The sequence below is a fragment of the Microcebus murinus genome, chromosome 5 (genome assembly GCF_040939455.1).
Source record: "Microcebus murinus isolate Inina chromosome 5, M.murinus_Inina_mat1.0, whole genome shotgun sequence".
Lineage (NCBI taxonomy): Eukaryota > Metazoa > Chordata > Mammalia > Primates > Cheirogaleidae > Microcebus > Microcebus murinus.
The window spans coordinates 111428165-111441524 of NC_134108.1; the positions used below are offsets into that span (position 1 = coordinate 111428165).

The window sequence follows — 13360 nt, forward strand, 5'->3', positions numbered from 1 at the left end:
GGGCCTTGAGCAATCCTCCTGCCTCAGCCTCCTGAGTAGCTAGGACTACAGTCACATGCCATCACACCCGGCTAATTTGTTGTTTTTTTTTGTTTGTTTGTTTGTTTTGAGACAGAGTCTCGCTTTGTTGCACAGGCTAGCGTGAGTGCCATAGCATCAGCCTAGCTCACAGCAACCTCAAACTCCTGGGCTCCAGCAATCCTCCTGCCTCAGCCTCCTGAGTAGCTGGGACTACAGGCATGCGCCGCCATGCCCGGCTAATTTTTTTTTCTTTCTATATATATTAGTTGGTCAATTAATTTCTTTCTATTTATAGTAGAGACGGGGTCTCACTCTTGCTCAGGCTGGTTTTGAACTCCTGACCTTGAGCAATCCGCCCGCCTTGGCCTCCCAGAGTGCTAGGATTACAGGCGTGAGCCACCTCGCCCCGCCTGTTGTTGTTTTTTGAGACAGAATCTCACTCTGTTGCCCAGGCTAGAGTGCTGTGGCATCAGCCTAGCTCACAGCAACCTCAAACTCCTGGGTTCAAGCAATCCTTCTGCCTCAGTCTCCCAAGTAGCTGGGACTACAGGCATGCACCACCATGCCCGGCTAATTTTTTTCTATATATTTTTAGTTGGCCAATTTCTTTCTATTTTTAGTAGAGACAGGGTCTCGCTCTTGCTCAGGCTGGTTTTTTTTTTTTTTTTAAGGAACCAAATTTTCTGCTATCAGGCTGGTTTTGAACTCCTGACCTTGAGCGATCCTCCTGCCTCGACCTCCCAGAGTGCTAGGATTACAGGCGTGAGCCACCATGCCCGGCCTGTTTTTAATTTTTTGTAGAGACAGGGTCTCACTATGTTGCCCAGGCTGGTCTTGAACCATGGGCCTCAAGCGATCCTCCTGCCTCCCAAAGTACTGGGATTATAGGCCTGAGCACCAAGCCTGGCCAAGCACTACCATTTATTGATCATTCACTATGCACCTTAAATCCTTACATCAACTCTATGACGTAGGTGCTATACAAACACTATTTTACCCTTTCAGCAACTGAGGCAGAGACTTTATTTGCCCAAGACTACAAAGCATTTAATGACAGGAGCAGATCTCCATTGCATGTCATTCTCCAAGTCACTCAGCTGTAAACCCTCTAACATGGCTGGTGGCCATTGAGAGTTCCCAAATTACTATCTGTCCTGCTCCCTACTTGGTGCCAACCAGCCCAACGAACATTGATCAAAGACCAAGCCAGAAAGGTGGTCCTTTCCCATTTCCCTTTCTATATCCCTCATTTATGACCACAGTAAAGTTTTCCCTGCCCCTTATCTGCACTGATCTGAGTTGCCAGCGTGAACCCTGGCACATTCTCTCCTATTTGGTGCATATCTTGTCCCCTGAATAGACTGTATATACCCAAAAGACAGGAATAATTATTCCACAGATATTTATTGAATACTTACTATGTGTTGGACCCAGGGCTAAGAGTATATGGCATACATTTGAGAGCTCAACGTCCCACAGTCTGAGTCCTCTGCTTCCCACTGGAACCATGCCCCTCCCAGTCCCAATAAGTCTCAGGGAAGATGGGGAAGGCCAAATCCTACATCAGGGTCTTGAGGAGGGAAGGGACCTGGTTGGGGGGAGGGGGATTCTGAGGAGTGAAACCACTTCCTGTGTAGCTAGTTCCTGTGTTGACAGAAAGAGCTGAAGGGGAGGCAGGGGTGGAGGGAGCAGAGCCAAGGATTGAGGGGCTACTGTGGCTCTGGAGATGGGCAGGCCAGGAGTCCTTCCCCACCATGAGCCCCTCCGCTCCTGTAGCTGGAGTTTTCCCAGCCTCTGTTGGGGACCAAGAAAGCTCAAAAGAGCTGTTTGAGTGGGAAAAGAGAATGGAGGAAGTTGACAGGGATGGGCGGGGCCGTGGGGGGGCTAACTAGGAAGCCAGCTTCCTGCTCAGTACCCAGACATCCAGCCCCCAGCTCATCCCCACCCCTTCCAGCCCCTACTCTGCTCAGGAACCAGTTCTGGCCCTCCTCCCAAGCCCCAGCCACCCCTCCCCCGTCAGTTTCTCCCCTTCAGGGGATGGAGGCCAGGAGACTCCAGGAAGAAGAGGATAGCGAACAGGTGAGCTGAGCACCCGGTGGGGAAGGCTGCCACTGGGAGAGAAGGGAGGTGAGAGGACCTAGGGGCAGAGACCTAGTGAAGTGACACAGGTGGACACAAGGGAGTTGCAGAGGCTTGGGCACACTGAGGCAAGAACAGAGACACAGAGAAAAGAAATGGGCCACTGGCCTAGCCCCCTCTCCACCCACCCTCTTCAACCACAACCGCTTGACTGGAATGGATGTCTTTTAGCATCAGGACTCCCCTCAGGATGAGCAAGGCTGGCCCCCTCCGAACTCCACCACTCGGCCTTGGCGATCTGCTCCTCCATCCCCTCCTCCGGGCACCCGCCACACAGGTACCCCCACCCACCCAGGGAGCTCCCCAACCCTGGTGCCCACATCCTGACCCCATTACCAAGACCCACTGCATTGTGGACCCCCTCCCCACCTCCTCCAGATTCCTCATGGTACACCCCATTGTACTCCCTTGGCTCTGTCCCTTGTCACCTCACCTTGTCACTACCCCCTACAGCGCCTGTCTGCCAACTTTTCTGAGTTCTCCCCCCTCCTCTCCCCAGCCCTGGGGCCCGGCTCGGCCTCCCTGCTCTCCCTGCAGACTGAGCTCCTTCTGGACCTGGTGGCCAAGGCCCAGTCCCACCGCCTAGAGGAGCAGAGGGCCACTTTCCATGCCCCACAGAGCCCCCCAAGCCTACCCCCTGCCCTGCCCCGGCCTCTTGAGGACAAAGAACAGCTCTACAGCACCATCCTCAGTCACCAGGTGAGACACCCCCCCCAAGACACTACCCAGGCCTCCTGATCTCTTGGCTTCTGTTTTCTTTTGGGCCCTACCCCTCTTTCTCCCTAGGCATCTGCCCCATTGCCAGCCCCTAGTCACCCCATCCCCATCACAGGTTTCTTATATGCACCCCCATACCAACTCTGGCTCCTCTGAAGGGCCTCCTCCCAGACCCTCACCAAAGCTCTCCCTCTCCCTCCACTCCTCCAGTGCCAGCGGATGGAAGCCCAGCGGTCAGAGCCTCCCCTCCCCCCAGGGGGGCAGGAGCTCCTGGAGTTGCTGCTGAGAATTCAGGGTGGGGGTCGAATGGAGGAGCAAAGGTCCCGGCCCCCCACACACATCTGCTGAGACTTGAGCCCCCAACCAGCCCTCCTCACTCCTCACTCAAAGCTGGGCAGCCCATTGCATGCCCTCAACCCTTGCTTGGCAGGGTACCAGAGACTGGAAAATCCAGCAGAAATCTCAATATTCATCACCCTCATCACCTTCCCTGAGAACTGGAGGGGGTGAAAGTCCTCACACCCTGAGAACAGGCAAGGTAGGATGATCATTTAATTCCCTCCCCTAGTACTTGGGCACTTGAAGCAGTAAGAGGATCCCTGGCACTCATCTCAGGGAGTACCTGGGAGCCGCTGTCCTGAGCTGTGGGGACACCCCCAGTAGTCAAGTTACCAGGCAGGATCTGAGGGCTCAGGCCTCCACCTCCCAAGAAAAGGCAAATCTCACAAGGTTACAACCTGAGAGACAGCTTTACCCTCCTTTCCAGTAAGAAAGGGGGGCAGGTACATCCAAGGCAGATTGAAGACTATTCTCCCTCTCTCACTCCCACCATCGCCACCCCAGGCCAGACAGAGGGGCCTACAGGCTGTGAATGGACCTTTCACACCCCGCCCACCTCCCGCCCCACTGCTGCTCTGAGTCTGTCCGATATTTTGGTTGTATGAATAAATGTAATTCCCCTCTGGACTGAAGACTGGTGTCTGGGGTGGGGGTGAGGCGGGGCAGAGATGGAGGAGGGTAGGACGGTGAGGCCAGAGGCCACCTCTCTCCCCAGTCTGGCCAGAGGCCAGCTCCCCTCCCTGGCTAGTTAATTACTGGCTCATTAAGCAGCGGCTGGAGACCTCCCTAATTATCTCCCCCAGCCCCTCTCTCCTGGTTTTAATTAAGTAGAACAAGGAGGGGACTCATTAGAACAAGAAATATGAACTGAGCTGTCTGTGAACCCAGGCATTCCAGCGGCCAGAGTCCACATCACCTAGATCCCTAATTCAGAACCCAGGTGGCAGGCCCCCTAGCCCTCAACACGCCCCTCTCCCAAGCCACCGAGGTCCAGCGGGGCCTTCCCATATTTTCCCCATGGCCCAGTCTCCTCCCCTTGTCCCCTCTTCCCTCTCCCCTCCTCCACTCGGTCTCAGTTCCTCTGTTTCCGTGTGTCTCTCTCCGCCCCCAGCTCCTCCCCGTTCCTCCTCTCTTCTCCCCTCCTCTTCCTCCTCGTCTCCCCTCCCCCAGCCTCCCTCCCTCGCTCCCCCCTCTCCCTCCTCCCTCTCTCACACACACCCCCGCTTGGGCCTCCTCTCTCTCTCTCTCCGGCTCCATTTTCTCCGCCGCCGGGGGCCAGGGTCTCCTGTGGGGGGCCCAGCTGGTACCCCAGGTCTCCCTTCAGTGCCGGGGTGAACCCCGGGGGAGCCGGGAGTGAGGAAGACGGGCGGGGGTTGGGGCGGAGGGAGCAGCGGCCCCAGCGAGTTTGGGGGGGAAGTAACCAGGCGGGGGAGGGGCGGAGCAGGGAGGGGGCCTCAGGGCCCCCCCCAGCTATGGACGAGCGGCTACTGGGGCCGCCCCCTCCAGGCGGGGGCCGGGGGGGCCTGGGATTGGTCGGTGGGGAGCCTGGGGGTCCTGGCGAGCCTCCTGGTGGCGGAGACTCCGGTGGGGGTAGCGGGGGGGTCCCGGGAGGCCGAGGGAAGCAAGACATCGGGGACATTCTGCAGCAGATAATGACCATCACCGACCAGAGCCTGGATGAGGCCCAGGCCAAGTGAGTGCCCCCACCCCGGGACCCCACACAGACCTAGCAAACCCCCGTTCACAAGCTCTCAATCTTCTGGGAGCCCCCAAAATCCAGGGCCCTCTCCAGGATCCAGCAGCTGCCTCCTTACTCCTGGGAGCCCCTAGAGAAGTGGTCTCTCTCAAACCTCCCTTCACCCCTAGGCCCTGAAGCCTTCACAGAGTGGACCCCAGGTGGCCCCACTCCCCCTCCTAACCTTTTGCTGACCCCCACACTCCCCATCTCCGGAGCCCCCTTCTGGCTCCCAGACCAAGAAACTGTTCTTAGGCTATGTCGTCTTCTCCCCTAACTCTCCATGCAACCCACCCGCTTCTCTCCAGACTTGGGGACCTCCACACGCTCTCCAGAGCTCCTAACACTCCATGGTCCTAGCCTCCAGTGGTCCTCACCCCCCTTCCCACTGCTCAGCCAGGCACCAGGTGCATCAAAGCTTCCCACCTACCCAGCCCCAGGACCCTGCACACACTTACCTCAGCACCCCCAGTCCCTCTCTGCCACCTCAAACTCCATCTCTATTCCTCTGAAAAGTATCTAGTCACACCCCAGATCCCACCTCCCACCTTCCTAGACCATCTCCCAAAGCCCCCAGCCCACCCACAGTGCCTTTGGACTGCTGCTTGCATCTTCCCCTGCCTTCCTGAAGCCTGAAGCCCAGCAGCTTCCCCACGCTCTGGGAGCTGACCTTTTCCCAGGAAGCCTCCTCCCCAACTCCGTTCCACCCCCAACCTGCTTCCTCCCTCTGCACATGCACCCTTCTCCCTCCTTGTTCCCACGCTCCCTTCCCACCTCAGAGACCCCTGCTCTGTTTCTCTAGCCCCTCAACTTTTTTCTTTCCCCACTCCCACGCCTCCCAAGGAAACACGCCCTAAACTGCCACCGAATGAAGCCTGCTCTCTTTAGCGTCCTGTGTGAAATCAAGGAGAAAACTGGTATGTGTGTCCCCCTCTGACTTCCTCAACTCTGGGGACAGAACCTTGTTCATTGTAGGGCTAAAGACTGTGACAGCTTGGGGCCATGAGGAAAGTGAGGAGTTGAAGTTGCTAAGGGGGACTGGGAAAGGAACCAAAGCCTGGGAACTTGGGTCTCCAGGAGGACTGAGCACTGGTGTGGGGTCCCTGGGTCCCTAAGTCCGCCCGCCTGCATGCTAGGCCTCAGCATTCGAAGCTCCCAAGAGGAGGAGCCGGTGGACCCACAGCTGATGCGTTTGGACAACATGCTTCTGGCAGAGGGTGTGGCTGGGCCTGAGAAAGGGGGGGGCTCAGCAGCAGCCGCTGCAGCCGCTGCAGCCTCCGGGGGCGGCGTGTCCCCTGACAACTCCATCGAACACTCGGACTATCGCAGCAAACTTGCCCAGATCCGCCACATCTACCACTCAGAGCTGGAGAAGTACGAACAGGTGAGGAGAGGGGGAGGTGTGGAGGGAGGGGCTTTGGGGAAGGAATCTCAAGACCAAAGGGCTCCTCCTCACCAGCTACGGGCCCCCACTACAGGCGTGTAATGAGTTCACAACCCACGTCATGAACCTGCTGAGGGAGCAGAGCCGCACGAGGCCGGTGGCACCCAAGGAGATGGAGCGCATGGTGAGCATCATCCACCGGAAGTTCAGCGCCATCCAGATGCAGCTCAAGCAGAGCACCTGCGAGGCCGTCATGATCCTGCGTTCCCGCTTCCTGGATGCCAGGTGGGGCCCAGGCACCCAGGCCAGCCCCCAGCACCAGGCTCCTTCCCATTCCTCTCCAAGGCCCTGGGCTGCCGTGTTGCACAGCACGGAACTCCGTGACAGCGGTGCCCTCTGGAGTCATGCGACATGGCAGCCCTGCCAGACGCCATCATCCTACTCACTACCCTTCTCCCTCCTCCGTAGACGAAAGCGCCGGAACTTCAGCAAACAGGCCACTGAGGTCCTAAATGAGTATTTCTACTCCCACCTGAGTAACCCATATCCCAGTGAGGAGGCTAAGGAGGAGCTCGCCAAGAAATGTGGCATCACTGTCTCTCAGGTACTGTGAGGGTGTGGGGAGAAGGGAGTCTCCAAGCAAAATGTTTTCAGACCCTAGTCAGGTGTGGTGGCGTGCACCTGTCATCCCAGCTACTCAGGAGGCCGAGGCGGGACCATAGCTTGTGCTCAGGAGTTCAAGACTAGCCTGGGCAACATAGTGAGACGTCTCAAAAAAAAAATTAAAAGAAAATGCTTTCAGATCCTATTCAGTGAAGAGCTTCAGGGGGAAAGGTTTCTACCTGACCTTCCTTTCTGCCCAACACCCCACAGGTCTCCAACTGGTTTGGCAACAAGCGCATTCGCTATAAGAAAAATATTGGAAAATTCCAAGAAGAGGCAAACATCTATGCCGTCAAGACTGCTGTGTCAGTCACCCAGGGAGGCCACAGCCGCACCAGCTCCCCGACGCCCCCTTCCTCCGCAGGTGGATCCCACTGTCACCCCAGCTGGCTGTTTTGCACACTTCCTGCTTTTGTTCCCACTTCCTGTCTAGGCAGGATCATAACAGAGAGGGGACCTTTTGGGGCTAGAGGGACCAAGCTGAAACAGGATAGAGATGTCAAAGGGACAAAGGCCACTCCAGTAAAGTTAATTCTGCCTTTCTTGCAGTGAGTGGCCAGGGGAGGCTCAGGAATAGCCTGCTCTTTCTGAGTGTTGGAATGTTGTTTTGTGGATAATTCGTATAGTAGCACATCCCCCACAGAGCTAGTTGAAAGGGCCTTTTGGTAACTGAGAGTTATCTCCTGTCTGCCGTCACAGGCTCTCTTATATTCTTCCCTCTCTGTTCCTCCAAGGCTCTGGTGGCTCTTTCAATCTCTCAGGATCCGGAGACATGTTCCTGGGAATGCCTGGGCTCAATGGAGATTCCTATTCTGCCTCCCAGGTCAGCTGCCCCCATTTCCTCTCAAGCAGGGCCTTCCCAGACTGTTTCCCCTGCTGGAAGATGCAAGACCTCTTTCTTCTGAGGCCTCTCACGTGTCACACCTTCCTCTGCTGCCTGCAGGTGGAATCACTCCGACACTCGATGGGGCCAGGGGGCTACGGGGATAACCTCGGGGCAGGCCAGATGTACAGCCCTCGGGAAATGAGGGTGAGTGGATTCTGCAGCCCCTCCCTCCAGCTCTCGCCAGGACAGAAGGGCCTTTCCCCAGCAGTGTTGTGCCCACAAAGGGCTCCCCAGGACCCTATTTCCCAGACTCCAACTGTGTCTCTTTTTTCCCAGGCAAATGGCAGCTGGCAGGAGGCTGTGACCCCCTCTTCAGTGACATCCCCGACAGAGGGACCAGGGAGTGTTCACTCCGACACCTCCAACTGATCTCGCCCCTCAGGGTCACAGGGGTAGGGGCTCTCACAAGGCAACTCTTGAAGAAGACTCGGGCATCCAGAAGACAAACCCCAAATACAAGAGAAGCACAAGACAGAGAAGGGTGAATGGGATCGTCCCCGCCCCAAGTGGACTCTCTCAGTGCTGGGGGTGCTGACTACACAGCAGGAAGAACAGGGCCCCTAAGGGAGAGTGGGGTCTGTCTCCCCTTTTCTTCTATCTTTTTTCTCTCTTACACAAACACACACTCAGAAACCTCTTTCTCAGAGCCCTTCTCTCTCTCCACCCCCAAACACTCCCACATACTCTCTCTGGGCTCCTCCACCCCACTTACATGTTCTGGAATCTGTAGAGACACCAGGCCTGCCCGACCAGAGATGCCAAAAATGGGGACATGACTTCTGGACAGAGGACATGGACCACGCCCCCTGTGCTTCCCCACCCCTGCCCCTCCAGACGGCTTTATTACCTCATACGCAGCTCATCCTAAACCAATAGAACCGCTCTGTGGACAAGAGTGTCTGACTCAGATATCTACCTCGGAGGGAGTTTCTGCTACTTTAGGGAATTATTGACTGGGCTTTGGGGTTGAACTTTTTTTTTTAGGAAAGAAAAAGAAACCCTGGGATCCATATATATTTCTTAAATGTTTTTTTCTTTTGTTGGTGGTGGTGGTTCTTAATTTTTAGTTTGGGGATGTAGTTTTTTTTAAATATAAATGTTATTTTCTTGACTTTTTTAATTTCTTGCTTTCCCATGACAGGGGTGATAGCCAGAGGGGTCCTAGTAAGAGAAAGAGAGACAATTGGTGAATAGGCTTACCTGGTTACAGGCCTGTCCATCAGGCAGTGAATTGTATAAGCCACAAAGCCCTCACCCCCTACAAGCACGTGGGTGTTCTTTGCTTGTGTAGGCAGGTTTCTGCTGCATTTGCCGTGACAGCAGTGAGCGTCTGCTGGCCTCCTAGCCCCCTCTGCCCACGGCCCTTGGGCAGGGTTGGACTCAGTAATTTTGAAGAAATCAAAGATGCCACCTTAAAAAGTGATACATCCTTAATTTTTTTTAACTACTATTTGTTCATTACAGGGGGAAGAATAGGGAGGGGGTTATTGCCAAATATGTGAAACATGGGTTGGGGTGCTTGTATGTGTATCTCCCTCAGTTTCCCTAGAATTTAGGCATCTTTAGATTACACCAAAACCAACTGGGTGGGAAGAGAGGAGGGAGGTTGCAAAAAGCCAGGTATGGGAGAAAGTAAAATCAACACTGTACCATCCTTGGCCCTGGAACCCTACCATCTGATCCCCTCAGACACCCTCAGGATTTTACAAGACTGTCAGAGTGAGGGACCCCTCCCATCAAGAGATCTGGGCAGGCTTGGGGGACAAGTTGGGAGTGTGACGGGTGGGGGGCGGGACGCACGGACCGGGGGCAGTTCTCTCCTCACTTGTAAACTTGTAGTTTCACAAAAAAAAAAAAAAAAAATGCAGTTTTAAATAAAGAAATTTCTTTTTTCCCTGGGTTTAGTTGAGAATTTTTTTCAAAAAATATGAGAAACCCCAGAATAAACTTTTCTCTCACGAAGTCCCAAGCAGATTTCTCCCCATGCTCTAGCTTTGCTCTCACTTGCCCCATTCCACCTCAGCAAACAACAGCCAGGCCTGAAGCCTGCAGTCCAGAGACCCTGCCGAGTCAAGACGGGCTGCAGTGGGCCACCAGGCAGCCCTCAGGACTGACCGGATACACTGGGGCCTCTGAGGGAATAAGACCCTACGAGGTACACACTCCCCACCCTGAGAGAAGTGGCTGTGCCCAGAGAGGCTGGCAGTGCCCAGGGGTGGGGTGATAATTGTTTCTCTCAGTACCTGAAGGACTCTTGTCCCAGAGGCATGAATTCCTAGCATTCTCTGTGACAGGACAGGACTGAGAGATGGGGGCAGGGAAGAGGGTGCAAGCCCCACCTAGGGCGGTAGCCACAGCAGGGAAAGGGGCAGACACAGCCAGGAGCCTGGGGAAGAAGCAGGATGGCAGCAGGGGCAGCGGCCGGAGCCTGGGTGTTGGTCCTCAGTCTGTGGGGTGAGCCACTCCTCCCACCCCACCAATCCTCGCTGCAGAGAATACTTCACTCCTACCCTCCAATCTCCCCAGAACCTTCCTAGAACCCAGGCACTGTTTTGCAAGCTCCTTCACCCACCCTGTCCTAATTTCATTTGCTCCATCTACCTTCCTACCCCTCCACCATGGTGCTATCTCCCAGGGGCGGTGGTAGGTGGTCAAAATGTCACAGCGCAGATCGGAGAGCCACTGGTGCTGAACTGTAAGGGGGCCCCCAAGAAACCACCCCAGCAGCTGGAATGGAAACTGGTAAGCAGAGCCCCTGTCACAGCCTCCCAATGTCCAGAGCAACCAGCGGTGACTGGCCTCATCAGTCCTTTCCCAAAGGACTGATGTTTAGGCCCCTCCTTTCTGTCTTCAGAACACAGGACGGACAGAAGCTTGGAAGGTCCTGTCTCCCCAGGGAGGCCCCTGGGATAGCGTGGCTCATGTCCTCCCCAACGGCTCCCTCCTCCTTCCAGCCATTGGGATCCAGGATGAGGGGACTTTCCGGTGCCGGGCAACGAACAGGAATGGAAAGGAGACCAAATCCAACTACCGAGTCCGAGTCTACCGTAAGGGTTCCAGGGCCTTCCTTCTCCACAGCCTCCCTCTCATCTAAGATAAAGCCTTCAACCCCAGCCCTTGACTCCTTGGCCCTGGTGTGTGAGGACTTCCGACTTCTGTCACCCCCATTCCCATACCTGGAGTATAAGAACCTTCAAAGCTGCAGCCTCTGACTAGAATTTTCCCTTCTTCAGAGATTCCTGGGAAGCCAGAAATTGTAGATCCTGCCTCTGAACTCATGGCTGGCATCCCCAGTAAGGTAGTGAAAGAGAGAGAGAAGCAGAAAGTGGTCCCGTGAAGAACGGGAGTGTGGCTGTGTTGGGGGTGTACGGCGTCTATCATTTTCAAAGGATGATGAGGTCACCACTGTTTCCTCAGGTGGGGACTTGTGTGTCCAAGGGAGGCTACCCTGCAGGCACTCTTAGCTGGCACTTGGATGGGAAACCCCTGGTACCTGATGGGAAGGGTGAGTCCCAAGTTCCCCCCTCCTAGCAGCCTTCTTCCTGATCTCACTCCCATAACCCGTGATGTTGTACTTCTCCTCCCTCCACTGTAGGAGTGTCTGTGAAGGAACAGACCTGGAGACATCCTGAGACGGGGCTCTTCACATTGCAGTCGGAGCTGATGGTGACCCCAGCCGAGGGAGGAGCTTCCCGCCCCACCTTCTCCTGTAGCTTCAGCCCGGGCCTGCCCCGGCGCCGGGCCTTGCATGCAGCCCCCATCCAGCCCAGCGTCTGGGGTGAGCACAGAGGTGGGGAGGGCCCCAAGCTCAGGTGAGCACATTCTGGAGGTATGGCCCTCAGGGAAAGAGAGAGTCAAGTCCATGGCCACCGGAATCACTCGTGGGTGTAACTCTCAACCTCATGCCTCTTCCAACCGGCAGAGCCTGAGCCTCTGGAGGAAGTCCAGTTGGTGGTGGAGCCAGAAGGTGGAGTAGTAGCTCCTGGTGGGACCGTAACCCTGACCTGCAAAGCCCCTGCCCAGCCCCCTCCTCAAATCCACTGGATGAAGGATGTGAGTGACCTGGAGACAGGGCTTGGGAGGTAGGGAGAACCCCAGCTGGTGACTGGAAGGAAGGCAGAGGGCTAATGGAGGGAGAGGCAGGCTAGGAGCTGAGGAGGAAGACATCTGAGGGTATCTGAGGATGTGGAGACAAAGAGACAAGAGTATGGGATGTGGACAGGGGTCTTGTAACAGTCTATCTCCCTTCCCCCGCCCAGGGTGTGCCCCTGTCCCTTTCCCCCAGCCCTGTGCTGATCCTCCCTGAGGTAGGGCCTCAGGACCAGGGAACCTACAGCTGTGTGGCCACCCATCCCAGCCATGGGCCCCAGGAAAGCCCTACTGTCAGCATCAGCATCATCGGTGAGACCTTTCCCCAAATGCCATGGACCCTGGGGCTGAGAGGAGGAACAGCACAGGCTCCAATTCCCTATCCCATTCTGGCATTATCCCCAAGAGCCACCCCACCCCTCCCTCCATGCACCCACACCCAGTCCTCCTCTGCCCAACCCAAATCCTGCCAAGAGAGCAGCTGAGCCTCTCCCCTCTTCCCTCTGAATTGAAGAAAGGGAAAGACGTCACTGGGGCTCCCACTAAGTAGCCTTCTCCCAAACTGATGTCTGCCCTTCTGACTTGTTCCAACTTTGTCTTCCAGAAACAGGCGAGGAGGGGCCAGCTGCAGGTGAGGGGTTGGATAGTCAGAGGAAGCAGAAGATAGCTCCCAACATATGACTGGGGGCTGGTCAACAAGAAAGGAATGGTGAGCACTGAGGACCATGCCCTCAATTTTCCCCATCTCCCTACAGGCTCTGTGGGAGGGTCAGGGCTGGGAACTCTAGCCCTGGCCCTGGGGATCCTGGGAGGCCTGGGGACAGCAGCCCTGCTCATTGGGATCATCATGTGGCGAAGGCGGCGACACCAAGGAGAAGAGAGGTGAGTGGAGAGAAAGCCAGACACCTCAGACCTGGGGCTTCCAGGCAGCAAGTGACAGATGTGGGGGATGGAACGATGGAGCACTGAGAACCATGTGCAGAATTCTCCCCAATCCTCCTCCTCAGGAAGGCCCCAGAAAACCAAGAGGAGGAGGAGGAGCGTGCAGAGCTGAATCAGTCAGAAGAGCCTGAGGCAGGCGAGAGCAGTACGGGAGGGCCTTGAGGGGCCCATAGACAGACCCCACCCATCACCTTTTCCTCTGACCCATTCTGGCCCCAGACCAGCTCTCCCCTGCAGAGGCTACATCCTATCTTGCCAAACTTTATTCCACAACCAGAGCTCCCCACAAACAGTGATGAGTAAATACCTGATACACCTTGACCATGTGTGCTTGTGTGCGTATGTGAGACGATCTCAGCCCTGCACCCTTGAAAACTGTGAACCCCCATGATTTCCTACACCACACCAAACATCTCCTCAAGTTGGGGAGATGTTCCTGTACTAG

General features: G+C 55.9%; 3 protein-coding genes and 1 long non-coding RNA gene across 7 annotated transcripts in view; 3 read left to right on the top strand and 1 right to left on the bottom strand.

Moving 5' to 3' along the window:
• The window catches only part of LOC105858154 (uncharacterized), a 2992-nt gene extending 1052 nt beyond the window's left edge, over positions 1 to 1940 (bottom strand). The window contains exon 1 of the long non-coding RNA XR_012919346.1: positions 1440 to 1940. This is a non-coding gene — a long non-coding RNA (uncharacterized LOC105858154). The remainder of the gene's footprint in view (positions 1 to 1439) is intronic.
• GPSM3 (G protein signaling modulator 3) lies at positions 1941 to 3843 on the top strand. The gene is made up of 4 exons (XM_076003461.1): positions 1941 to 2100; positions 2332 to 2437; positions 2660 to 2859; positions 3088 to 3843. The coding sequence occupies exons 1-4, from the start codon at positions 2059 to 2061 to the stop codon at positions 3223 to 3225; spliced, it is 486 nt and encodes a 161-aa protein (XP_075859576.1). The 5' UTR covers positions 1941 to 2058; the 3' UTR covers positions 3226 to 3843.
• A 533-nt stretch (positions 3844 to 4376) lies between these two features.
• Positions 4377 to 8995, top strand: PBX2 (PBX homeobox 2). The gene is made up of 9 exons (XM_012741099.3): positions 4377 to 4909; positions 5795 to 5868; positions 6088 to 6335; positions 6430 to 6620; positions 6804 to 6939; positions 7209 to 7362; positions 7733 to 7821; positions 7942 to 8028; positions 8161 to 8995. The coding sequence occupies exons 1-9, from the start codon at positions 4689 to 4691 to the stop codon at positions 8251 to 8253; spliced, it is 1293 nt and encodes a 430-aa protein (XP_012596553.2). The 5' UTR covers positions 4377 to 4688; the 3' UTR covers positions 8254 to 8995.
• A 1198-nt stretch (positions 8996 to 10193) lies between these two features.
• Positions 10194 to 13236, top strand: AGER (advanced glycosylation end-product specific receptor). 4 transcript variants are annotated; one of them, XM_012741100.3, is made up of 11 exons: positions 10197 to 10338; positions 10520 to 10626; positions 10718 to 10931; positions 11118 to 11182; positions 11302 to 11389; positions 11480 to 11662; positions 11807 to 11937; positions 12144 to 12285; positions 12578 to 12604; positions 12729 to 12855; positions 12981 to 13236. In XM_012741100.3, exons 1-11 carry the CDS (start codon positions 10287 to 10289, stop codon positions 13075 to 13077), a joined length of 1233 nt encoding a protein of 410 aa, XP_012596554.1. In that variant the 5' UTR covers positions 10197 to 10286; the 3' UTR covers positions 13078 to 13236. The 4 variants fall into 4 exon arrangements, with proteins under 4 accessions (XP_012596557.1, XP_012596554.1, XP_012596558.1 ...); XM_012741102.3 differs by having other exon boundaries at positions 10201 to 10338; positions 10739 to 10931; XM_012741103.3 differs by lacking the exon at positions 12578 to 12604 and having other exon boundaries at positions 10194 to 10338.
• The last annotated feature ends 124 nt before the right edge of the window (positions 13237 to 13360 follow it).

Bases quoted from the DNA above. Each gene is read 5' to 3' on its own strand.
- GPSM3 (XM_076003461.1), top strand. From the start codon at position 2,059: ATGGAGGCCAGGAGACTCCAGGAAGAAGAGGATAGCGAACAG. The intron at 2,438-2,659 runs GTACCCCCACCC...TCCTCTCCCCAG, and splicing joins TCCGGGCACCCGCCACACAG to CCCTGGGGCCCGGCTCGGCC. The intron at 2,860-3,087 runs GTGAGACACCCC...CCACTCCTCCAG, and splicing joins GCACCATCCTCAGTCACCAG to TGCCAGCGGATGGAAGCCCA.
- PBX2 (XM_012741099.3), top strand. From the start codon at position 4,689: ATGGACGAGCGGCTACTGGGGCCGCCCCCTCCAGGCGGGGGCCGGGGG. The intron at 4,910-5,794 runs GTGAGTGCCCCC...ACGCCTCCCAAG, and splicing joins CTGGATGAGGCCCAGGCCAA to GAAACACGCCCTAAACTGCC. The intron at 5,869-6,087 runs GTATGTGTGTCC...CCTGCATGCTAG, and splicing joins TGAAATCAAGGAGAAAACTG to GCCTCAGCATTCGAAGCTCC.
- AGER (XM_012741100.3), top strand. From the start codon at position 10,287: ATGGCAGCAGGGGCAGCGGCCGGAGCCTGGGTGTTGGTCCTCAGTCTG. The intron at 10,339-10,519 runs GTGAGCCACTCC...GCTATCTCCCAG, and splicing joins GTTGGTCCTCAGTCTGTGGG to GGGCGGTGGTAGGTGGTCAA. The intron at 11,183-11,301 runs GTAGTGAAAGAG...CTGTTTCCTCAG, and splicing joins TGGCTGGCATCCCCAGTAAG to GTGGGGACTTGTGTGTCCAA.